Below are 12373 nucleotides of genomic sequence, written 5' to 3'. Positions count from 1 at the left end.
ATACATGCCATAATTTTTCAGACCAATTCCGGGACATTGAGTTAAATTGTCCGGGACTTTTGCCGATTTTCCGGGACATGTATAAAATGTAGCGATATTTATAGACATATGCATTTTTGGTACGTTTTCTTTTGTTTCGCATCGTTAATTGCAAAAGTTCGAAAGCCTATCCGAAATACACTTGATCTATTAAAGTCAAATTAAACATTACTACTTCCGTTACTAGATACAAGCCACGTGTTTTCAGTTAGGCGTTCTAAACATAGATGGTTACGTCACTGCGTTATTGTTATTAAGACCGGTGTGTAACGCGTAGTTGTTGATACGCCTTTATTCATTTATAACATTTATATAATAAAAAATACATCAATACAGTACCGTTAGATCGTCAACTCAAATCAATTCACAATACATACAACCAATCACAATAAAACAAATACAACAAAACAGTACCGGTAGATCGTCAACTTAAAATCCGGACAGGATGACGTTTTTATATGCTTACTTTTTTACTCAACTTCTTTGTCGGTTAAACGTGCGAACATAAACTGCTTTTAATTTTTTAATCAGCGATGTTGGACTTCAGATGTGTAAACAACTATCATTTGCCCTTACGCAGCGGGAAATAATGACGTAGTTGATAAAAGTCAATTAACAACCACATTAAACAATGCCGCCTTTTCGGTTTGACCGCGAACGTGAGACAATCGATATGATAACAGGACCCCTGTTAATTGATCGATTTTGACACGTAGCGTAGTCTGCCTATTCGGGTAGGCATTGTCATGGAGACGCTGCAGATATACACAGATTCGAGGTGCAGTTAAGCCTTAGATAAGGTACATGTATGTATGGATTTTGTAAATTCCGGGACATTTGACAGATTTCCGGGACAGCGGGACAAGTTCTTCATTTCCGGGACTGTCCCGGACAATCCGGGACGTATGGCATGTATGTATAAAGCTATGTACACTGGGTAATAAAGTAAAATCTATGCCAAAAATAAATATACAGTGGGCATCCGTATATACTATCGCGGTGGTGTAGTGGATGAGGTGTCCGCCTAGCGATCGGGAGTTCGTGGGTTCGCTCCCTACTCGAGGAGCATTCTCATTATAAGTACGAAGTAGAAGAAGTACGAAAACAAATATATAGCGAAAGAAGCGGAAATGTGTAAGATTAGAATGTTCCTTGAAAAGAGAGATACATTTACTCTAAAAACAAACATAAAAATAAATTGTTTTCTTCAAATGTGGGGCATAGAAAAATGTATTGATTGATACTCGAATACTCTTCTGCCAAAACATTAGATATAAACACACAATAACGATTTGTCATTTTAAAGGCTGACAGTTCCAAACGCCGGAAAATATGATTTCGTTATAACAGTACTTGCAACTAGAATTTTGAAAATAAATACATAAAATAAATGCATAAAACATTTCGATTCTTTGGTGTAAAATAACGATATGAATTTAATAAAAACTCAGAATCAATTACGAGACAAATTGACAGACATACACGCTACAATCTTTGAAGACATGAGTCATGATATTCCTACATTTAGTACTTCTATTAGTAAATCATAACTATCATTAACTACTTGCCTCTGTTTACGTTGTCGGCCATCTTGCTTTTTTGACATAAACGCGGGAAATCATGTGGGGTTTTTCGACTGGTTCGCGATTTTCCAGATCGTACGCTTAACTAAAATCTTAGCTGCGACTCGATACTTACGACGGCGTTCATAAAACGGGTATTAGCGGATCGTAAATGAAATCGTAAGTCAAGGATTTAAGATAAGATCCGCTAAGATAATATCTGTTGATAAAACGGCCTCCAGTTTTTTACAAATATTAAGCGCGCGTGCTCATGACGTCATTATTAACACGTCAAACGACAAAGTCATATTCCTTCCCGCTTAAACTGCATCTTTTATGCGATTTTTTGTCATTATTTCTTTAAAATCGGGGAAGTAGAGGTATGATAAACAGAAAAAGCAGATAACTGCCTGATCTTTTTGTAATATATCAGGCTCGGCAAGCCTCGCCGTTATATTATTCTAAGTCTTGCCTGATATATTACAAAAAGATCAGGCAGTAATCTGATATTCTATATACATAATTATTCTCCATACTTTATATAATATGAATGTTGAAGAGTGTCATAAAGGACACATCAATTGTGTTTCACATATAAACACGTTCTAAATCGGGTATGGTTATGGAGATGTTTTTAATAATACTAGCTCTGTGGGTGTAACTTCGTTAATATGCCGGTTTAGAAACATAAATTAAACAATAATGTATGTGTATTAAGTAACAGACCTGTATTGGGCATGTATAAAGTGTTTAAACCTACATTAATATAAGAACCTCATTTGGATTTGTTAAAGCAAGAATTAATGTACACCCATTTAATCCAATCATGGAGGTATGCAATAATATTGCAAGCAATGGAATATACTGTTTATGTTGCAATAGTAGATGCATTGAGGATGAGTTTCTTTTCATTTGTATGTGTCCCTGTTTATGTGTTTTAAGACACAAATACTTTAAACGTTATGTATATGTTAATCCATCTGTGTGTAAGTATCACCAATTACTGACTTTATCCAAATAACGAACGTGTCAAGTTGTGTAAATATATAAAAGAAGCATTTGTAATCCGCAATTCATTGATCAATAATTCCATATAACCGGTATCACTTACAAAATATTTCTGTCATTTAAAGACTATATGTTTTGAAAGTTTACTATACGCATTTATAATTTCATTTGTATTGAACTTAAATGTATTGGAAACGTGGCATTAAGACGATGTACTTAAATAAAATGTATGTTCTGTTTTGCTCTGACCATTAACTAGTAAATATAAATTATACGACACTATAATCCTTTCACGCAGACTTCTTATCTACAAATGTACCTGCTAAATAGTGTAAGGTTGTCTAAAAATATTGTAATTCATTTGCATGTCAGTAATTAATTAAGTTAAACTAATAGCATGTTCGAATTCATAGGACATATCAGGTTTTTTTTTCTATATGCAACATTAAGAAATTCATGATAACCTTATCATGAGGACACAGTAGTAAGCTGATCTGTACATTTTAACAAGAGGTCAAAATCCATTGCTCATCTGAGGCTTGTGGGGAAGGAAATTGTTCTGAGCATCTTCTGAGCAATTTATGATGTTTTAAAAACCATTTAAAAACTCACCCGAGATATTTATTATGTTAACACATGGTCGCAACGAATGTCACGAAACTGTACAAAAGGTGGCCTCTAGAGCGCTCAGCTTTTTTCACTTAAGCCATACAAGAAAAACTACCATCCCAACCCCCTAAAGATGGCGGTTATTTGCAACAAACAGCAAACAACGATTTCGAAATTTACGGAGATATTAATTTTACGCATAAGATAAGGCAAATTGTGAACCCGGGGCATGATTTAATCTACTTTGGCAGATGACCTCTATACAATAGACCCAGACATTTGGTATAGCAAATACGAAACGTCATGGTCTTGCGGTTTCAGAACATTAACAAAACGTTTTACTAAATACGTATACGGAAACCAAGTTTCCTACAAGGCGGGGCTTAATGTGACTCTATGGTAATGATTTGAACACACTTTGTTAAATATCACCATATGATATAACATTCCAAACACAAGTCGTCTTTTAGTTTCAGAGGTTATTATTATTTTAGTCTTCGTTATATACAAATAATTGAACAAAGTCAGTACAATATTGGGACACTATTTACCCCACGAATATGATTTGGAAAAACTTGATACGGGAGCAACATATTATGTTACATGCTAAATAGAACACCTATGGGCCTCGCCGATTTAGAATTTTAAACATGTGTTTTGCTTTTCTGGTCTATATAAAGCATGGCCCCTAATCCGTGACCATATTGCATCAAAGTGATATGACTTGTACAAACTTACAAGACCATGTAACACAACACATATAAAACCTCTGATCCTCGTGGATTAAGAAAAGAACATGCAATTTCATAAAGTTTGTTTTTGAATCTATTTTAGCTCTGGTGAACATTGTATGCAACGGACCACAACGATTGGAAAACTCTTAAAAGAGGATCAGCCAAGGATCATTTCTGTCAAGTTTGATTTAAATCGGTCATGCAGTTTAGGCGGATAAGTCATTCGAAGAAAGTAAATGCACGTACATGTACCAACGCAAGGTCTAACGGACGACGGACATCGCGTTAATATCCTAAAAGCTCCCATGTTCTCAGGTGGGCTTAACAAAGCATGCCATACTGATACAATGAATGTTTGAAATACTATGTCATTGCCTTTTAGCAGCCTTCTGCTGGGCAACGTACTCTCAAATTGAAAACATACTTGAATTTAACATTTATCAAAAGTTTAATGATCATCAAAACCACAAAGACAAAGATTTTCACTCCGGTGGGTAATACACTAAATCGCACTTCAAAGCAACTTTTAAATACATCTAATTCATAAAAATGACTTTTAATATCAAATGTTTAAGATTTTCAACATTTCAACATAATTGTATTTGAATCATTTATCCTGGACGCTCCGACACTTCTAGACCTCGTTAGTGTGTGGTTTCCTTGTACTGCGCGTTGAAATGGCAGCAGATGAACAATATTTTGCCTTAATTTCGGATTTTATTTTCCTCTAGAGACATGTTAAAAGTATTTGATTTCAGTCATGGTTGTTCAATTTTACCGTTTTAGACTTGTCTATCATTTAAAAAGCCATGTATTCAAACACCTGCTCATGCCACACGTTCAATACACAAAACGCACATCACACAAAACGAACATTTGCACTATCATCAAAAGTACCGAGTCCAGATAGTATCAAACCTTTTTGTTACTAGTTGCACAGGTGTCTACAGATTTCTTCTAAAATCCTGTGTAGCCAACGGGAACTTAAACTAGCCCTTATTTGGGAATGGATGGACATTTCCTCGGCATTCATCATATATTATTGGTTCCTTATATGATAAAAGTGTTAATTTGTCATTATAGCAGTACGCATGCTTCTTAGCAACCACGAACGGGTTATAATTTAGGGCATCATCAAATGTAATCAACTTTTTATGTTTCGTGCCTAAATTATTTATTTAGATAGTGTCATCTTGTGACTTTAACTTAAGGCTGCTTTTGCAAGATGAATCCTAATCCATTGAATCGTGGATCAATTCAAATATTAAATTTACATGATATATTGTTTAATGATTTGTTAAATGTTTACAAAATCGGTTGATATATAATGAAGAAACGATAAATACAATGTATTTTTTACGATAGTAAAGGTGCACATGACTAGTCATCGTTTATGAATGACGAAACATGCACAAGTAATACATTTGATACAAATATAATTTCGTTGATTTTCTGGGAACACTTTCTGAACAATTACTATCACTATCCTAATAACGTTTAATCAATCATTTATCTGTTTTGATTGTTTTAGTAAGATCATGTATACTCGAATATAAGCCATTGGTTTGAAATGTGTAATTCAACTTGAGAAAATAGATTTTTTTTTATCCAATTCTTATTGAGGGCGTTTATAATGCATTTAAACACAAAAATGTTATCGGCAATAACGGTGCTACTAAAACAGTTCCGTACATAGGTTTTAAAATAATATCACATATTTCCTTTACATAAAGGTATAAGCAATGTTTGTTAACTCAAATGCATCTTTATTGTCAGAAATAATGGCCCATGTATAGTGTTATAACATATTGATGGTGTCATTTTCGAAACAGAAGATACAAAGCACAGTTGAAAGCATGTTGAAGAAGTACATTAATTACGTGACAATCATTATTAATAAAAACAGCAATATAAGCATCAAGATATAAAATAGCATATACATATACAGAAACATTTATAAATTAATACGTGTGCAATTAAAATAATGTTATGTTTATTTTCGGTCTTACAAAAATTTTAACATTTGATTACAATCTGGATCATATAAGTTCAGTTAATAGTATTGACGAGAATATAAAATTAGATATTAAGGACTGATTAAAAGAAACATATTAGATTTGACAAGATGATATTTTAATTATTGCGATGGACACTTAACATGGATGAAAAAGCATGTTTCAATAAATTAACTATAAATAAAACTGAACGACATACATAATTTATGTATGTTGTTCACGTTAAGGAAACACTAATTAGTTTTACTAAATAATATATGTTTTAGTAAGTACTGACGAGTTCGTAAATTCACCTGCAATTTAAATACGCAACATCTTTTAAATTTTCATTGATTTTTTATGTTTGAGATGAGAAGAAAAACACTGACAAAGTCGAAACAAATTGCGACAACTTATTGTAATATATGGTTTGAATAGGTAGATAAAGTGTGTGTTTGTTTTAACGGCAACATTATGAACACATTTGACGATCGAAAAAAAATATAGATTGTATGGGAAGTATGCGAAAATATAGTGGAATTTATATATAATATTAGGTACATTTCAAACAGAACTTCACACTATAAGAACAAAACAAATTGATTAATGTGATTGGAAACAAAAATAAATCTCATGATATATACCCACTAATGGAATAAATTTCAAGTAAACAACATGCTCATAATAATCTATGACATACTAATTACGTCTCAATGGTAGCAAATACTTTCTTTTTTAACCCTTTGAAAACACATTTAACAGTTTTCGAAGACTATTAATCTAGTGCCGGTAACCCGTTGTTAGCCATCTCCGTACGGATTCTAGCTTCACATTTTCGGGCAAGTGGTTATTCCATGCCAACCGCTGAACGTGGGTATTCCACTCACAAACAGGTGGAAATCTGGCCCCTTCGTCATACAGAATACACAATATGTCTGGGCTTTGGCGTTTATTCTCGTACGTCAGTGGCAAAATTATGTGTTGCAGCTGAAGGTCTTCACATAATTTCTCATCATGATACTCTTGAGATAAAATAACTATTATTTTACGACTCTGATTAATAGACCTGAAGAACTCATGGATATGTGTTCTTTGGGGTTAATTGCGTCACTTGCTGTGAAACACACATTAACATGTACATCTTCCTGCAAAAATGGTAGAAGTGTCTGTGTCACAAATTCGTATTCCTGCTCAGAATGTGAGATGTATACATCGTAAACAAAATCTTCTAACGTAGGCATGTACTTAATATTAGGCAGGCGATACAAAATGCGTCTGACTGGTTTACGTAAAATATAAGTAAAGTAAACACTTGACATGTATCTGACAACTATGCATAAGATAACCACCAAACAAACAAAAATAGCGTTTTGAATAAAATTTGCAATTAAAAGTAACTTCTGCTCATTTGCACTAATAAATCCTATGAGCGATTCAAATTTCATTTCTATAAATTCCAGCGGCTGATTTGAGCGTACGAGTTCTTTCATTCCAGCATAAACTGCCGTATCATCAGAGAAACGGAAAAACGATGGTGCTGATCGTGGTAGAACGACGAGAACGAATGGATGTTGAATGTCCATCAAAACAAACTTATTCCTTGTTGAATCATTCACGTAGCGAATAAAATTTACACGATGTATTCCGAATGCGCTGGGACACATGCAGTAATGGATAACTGCAGCCTTTAATTGTGATGCTCCTTTGAGCTCCACGATATCAATGATTGGAAGGTCAATTTTCTCAAACATATAAATATTAAAATTTACAACCTGAGCTCCAAAAGAACACATGAGAGTAGAATAACCTGGACAAGTTACATCAACAGGTTGGCAATTTATAGTATATTCAATTCTAACTTCAGAAATGTCTTCAAATGTGTGGTACCAAAAGAATTTGCGAGACGCGATTAAATTTCCCACTTCCCGACTGAACAGAATCGTTCTTGCCTCGATTTCCTCCAGAGAATTTATACCAATAAGGTAGGTCTCTTTTATTAAAGGTTTTTGTGCCCATTTGGAACTTTTGTCATTCAAATAGTAAAAACTTTGCACGCGACACTCATACTCGCCGAAATCAGACTTTTGCAGAGCACGAATCGTAAGTGTGGATTGAATATTCATGTATGAATCATCACATTGACTTATGGTTTCGTTGGCTGAATGTCGATTCGACAGACTTTGTATACTCGTTCCGTTGAGAGACCACACTGTTCTACGATGTTTAGCTTTTTTACCTTTTATAAACCGGTAGCCGCACAACAAGTCTACATCTTCTCCTAAATATCTTTTAATTGAATAATGAAAATATGGAAGTTTAGGCTCTTGAACCCTTTTGTGAATTTTATCTTGTAGGAGAACATATTTACCTTCTGTATTTTGATAGTACAATAGCTCGTGCACAACTGGATTAAAATAGAGTGTGTTGTTCAGAACTTTTGGATAAAAGAAACCTTCAGCATAGTTGGCTGTGGTGTTTTCATCAAAAGAGTAGAAGAAGTTTTCAAAGAAGGTGATATATAGACCTGAATATATGACCGTCGCAACAGTTAGCAAAATGTACAGAACAATGATTGCCTGTGTTACCAGGTATACCAAGAAACATAAAAAGTCCACTGGTCGAACTTTAAAAATCGCAAAAAGTCTGACCATAAAGTTAATAAAAATTACACATTCTTTGAAACACCATATAAGAGTAATTTTGTATTGAAAATATGGCCAAACGTTTTCCTCATAAAAATGTGTGTTTCTTTGAAATTCATTTTCAGAGACTGAACTTGGTAGCATGCATAACAAAACGACAGCCACAATCACTTGTACAATGTTATCACTCGTGTTAGCCGTTAATGTAAGAATAATGATAATTGCTTCAACGTATAATATGGTAAATTCTGTTTTATATGTAAATCCGTGGTGATACGAAATTGATGCTCCAATTACACAAATGGAGACGGCTGCTTTCATTCCCAAGAAGTGCAAGACTGCCATCTGTGATTCTGAAAATGAAGTTGAAAAACGTCAATTTGTGTTTTCTAATACGGAACAGAACAGAATGTTTATTTACGACTTAAGCATTTACAGCTCATCGTCACAACAATATTAACAGAAAAAAAACAAATATCAGTTATATAATAGCATGGCTCTTAATTTGCAAAGAGTATTAACATGTAATACTTGAACAATTCACATTTAAATAGTTGAATATATAAACTTTTGAAAGGATCTTTTTACATCGAAAAATAATATAACATATTTTATATATTGTCAGCCCTAAGTTTAAAAGCTTTAATGCAAAAATTAGCTAGTCGAATTAATACCGTTTGTTTTTAGTTTCATTCAATAATTGCACAAATTTAAACATACTTGGTCTTCTTTTGTAAAAGTTAGGCAAACAAGTATTTCTCAAATTGTGATAGAAAGGACATATCAGTACAAAATGGTATTCATCTTCAATATCGTTCAATGAACAGTGTGTACATATTCGTTCATTTCTGGGAATATGCTGATGTTTACAAGTTTCAATAAAAATGCTATGGGATGATAACCGCATTTTTGCAATGATATTTCTGAATTTCGAATTCTCCAAGATATCTAAGAAAACTGAACGTTCAAAAATAGGTTTTAATTCTTTGTAAAGGTACAATGAGGAAGTTTCATTAACGTCCGTTCTCCAATTTGAAATAAAAATATCTTTTTAACGGTTTCGAAAAATTGGAATAAAGGTGTTTATATGAACAGATTCTGGATACAACCAAACGTCGTTAAAAGCAGATTCTTGTGAAAGGTTTCGAACTTTGCATGCCCAAGATTTAGAACGTGTAATGCTTCTTGCTTCTTTGCATTGTTTACGAATTATATTGTTTAAAATACAATTGGAAGATTTAAAGTCAAAAAGTCTCAAATAATATTAAATATTTATACCTAAACTTAAAAATAAGACGGGTGTGAATGTAGATTTTCTGTGTAAATTAATGCTACATTTTCATTCATGCATGTACATTTGCGCTGTTTCCACGTGTCTGGGTGATAACAAAAATAGTTTGACATTCTTCGACATTGTCAGACATTGAACATAAAATTATTTGAAGGATTAAATCCTTTTTGCTCTGTACAAGAATTATTTTACTGGCGAAAAAGAAAACATAGACAAATATGTGAAAACATAACATCAAATTGTGTCAAAACTAAGATTACACAATCGGCGAGTTTCCATCTTATATTGTGAATTTATTTTATTTGCTTAAAGATCAATTGTTTCCCTTGGATGTATGTCTAGTTCGAAGCGTTTATTTAGGCTATAAAGAGCGTAAGCGGTCTCATCCACGCAACCGGACGAGTTAGAAGCAATAAACGTAACATAACTACCATCACAAATATTGGCACGAAATATGAACATTTTGGTTTTCACTAGATTTTTTTCCTTAACCATGTATTTGAGCAATATGCATAGGTATATTAAAAAAAATATATCGTAACAGCAAGGCGGTCATTAACGGAAAGTTGTTTTAAAATTGCATGAATAATGATGAAGATTTACCGCTAAGTGTGACACGTGTTTCTATAAAATAAAGTAAAAGATATGATATATATGATATTTGACCTCTACGCATGTAACTGACCTTTAAGTGTGGACACATGCCTTTCGCGAAAAAAACCTACTCACGGTATCGCTTTTAACACGAGTTAGTTATCCTGTTTCAAAGTGTTACTAACTCATTTAAACGAGTTCGCTGTGTCTTTCACGTGAGTATTAAGTCATTCCCACGACAAGACAATGTCGTTATCAGACTAACTAAGTTGGCTCAACGACTAACTTGCTCGTTTCACCGACTTACTAACTCATTCCCACGACATACTAATTCGTTCCTGCGACATACTTCTCGTTTCCCGAGTTAGTTTTCAAAAACCAGCTTTGTAATGGATACGAATGAAGAAGTCGTTTACACGACATAGATAAAAGTATATGTTGTTCCATTGGTGCCACCTGACAATACAGAATATAACTTATCGGGTTCAATCGTCCATTTGAATATGATCTATTAATCATTTTGTATTGATATTAAGAAAGTTTGAATGGTACTCTGCAGTCTTTGGTTCTTACCTGAAATTATGTAAACAAACATTCCTCACTTTATCCCAAATATCATAACCCATTCATTTTTAAATCAATTATGCATGCAGGATTTAAATGACAGCACACTCTCTTTTGCTGCATACTCTCCGAATTTCTTAACTTCATTATTTGCATACAAACTACACTGCACTCATTACGAACAGCGATATTGAAATTATACGAAAATAAAAGATACGAACATATCAATATCTTTGATTCATATAAATCCATAACTATAAACGATCTGAAGCTTTGTTTACATATTTAGTGCTTGGAAAATACAGGATACTGGTTATATACACTTACTTTGATAGTTTAAATCCTTTCCGATGTTGATCGCTAAATAATGAAACTTAATCGTTGTAATAGCACGTGAACTGTCAGTTCACAACGTTGTAAAGTTATATGACGTTTATCAACTGATAATAATCATTTGGTTATCGTTTGCTTTTAAGGTCATGTATTTGTCACCTTGTGCGGAAATTATCATTGACAATTTTACTCATTAACATCCACAGTTTAAAATCATTTATTATAAATAATTCAATCAAACAAAAACGCGTAAGTAAATGAGATCACGTATATATATGTACTTAGTGCTGTATTTTGCCGTACTGCATCCCCCTGTACTGCACTGCACTTATATGGTCAAGTCTCTGAATGAGAACGTTTTTGTTAATGATAACAAGATGATTAAACAATCATATGATTTCATTGTTCAACTCCACACTTCAGAGACTAAATTCATTTCTCCCAATACAGAGTTATTTTCTTAAGTTAATACAAACCACCAGCTTCTGTTCCGCTATTGTGAATTTGACGCCACAGTGTGTAAAATGGTCAGCCGTAAAAAGTGAAAGTCGTATTTGCATTCATATTAACTGAGGTTATCAAATGGGAAAAATATTCCAATGAGGATTGTAAATGGGGCCGATATCCCTACCTACATGATAGGGCAAAAAGCCCATATATAGATTTGAAAATTTAATGCGACTTATTTTAGGGAATAATTCTTTTCGGGGGGGGGGGGGGGGCTTGCTAGATGTTTTTTCAGGAATAATGAATTTTTCTGCACACTGCAGTTTCGTCAAGCTTATGTTTTTGTAGAAATATGGTATTGGGATCGTTACAATAGTAATATATTTAATATCAAGGTGTAAATAATATTAGGATCGAAAACTGAAGAACTATTGGTTGACACCTCTGTTTATACGAAACCATTGTTGTAACAAAGATAATTTATTTTTACAGATTACTGTACAATCATTTTACACAATTGTCTTTAATGAATAAACCTTCTATATTTAATCATGGT

General features: G+C 33.4%; 1 protein-coding gene across 1 annotated transcript; it reads right to left on the bottom strand.

The window, feature by feature from the left end:
• Positions 1-6884: 6884 nt before the first annotated feature.
• LOC127870712 (uncharacterized) lies at positions 6885-11468 on the bottom strand. The gene is made up of 2 exons (XM_052413150.1): positions 11365-11468; positions 6885-8941 (listed from the first exon to the last, which is right to left on the bottom strand). The coding sequence occupies exon 2, from the start codon at positions 8931-8933 to the stop codon at positions 6987-6989; it is 1947 nt and encodes a 648-aa protein (XP_052269110.1). The 5' UTR covers positions 8934-8941; positions 11365-11468; the 3' UTR covers positions 6885-6986.
• Positions 11469-12373: the final 905 nt, after the last annotated feature.

The sequence above is a fragment of the Dreissena polymorpha genome, chromosome 3, assembly GCF_020536995.1.
Source record: "Dreissena polymorpha isolate Duluth1 chromosome 3, UMN_Dpol_1.0, whole genome shotgun sequence".
Taxonomy (NCBI): Eukaryota; Metazoa; Mollusca; class Bivalvia; order Myida; family Dreissenidae; genus Dreissena; species Dreissena polymorpha.
The sequence above is the reverse complement of the archived record's forward strand: the minus strand, read 5'-3'. Positions and strand labels throughout refer to the sequence as shown.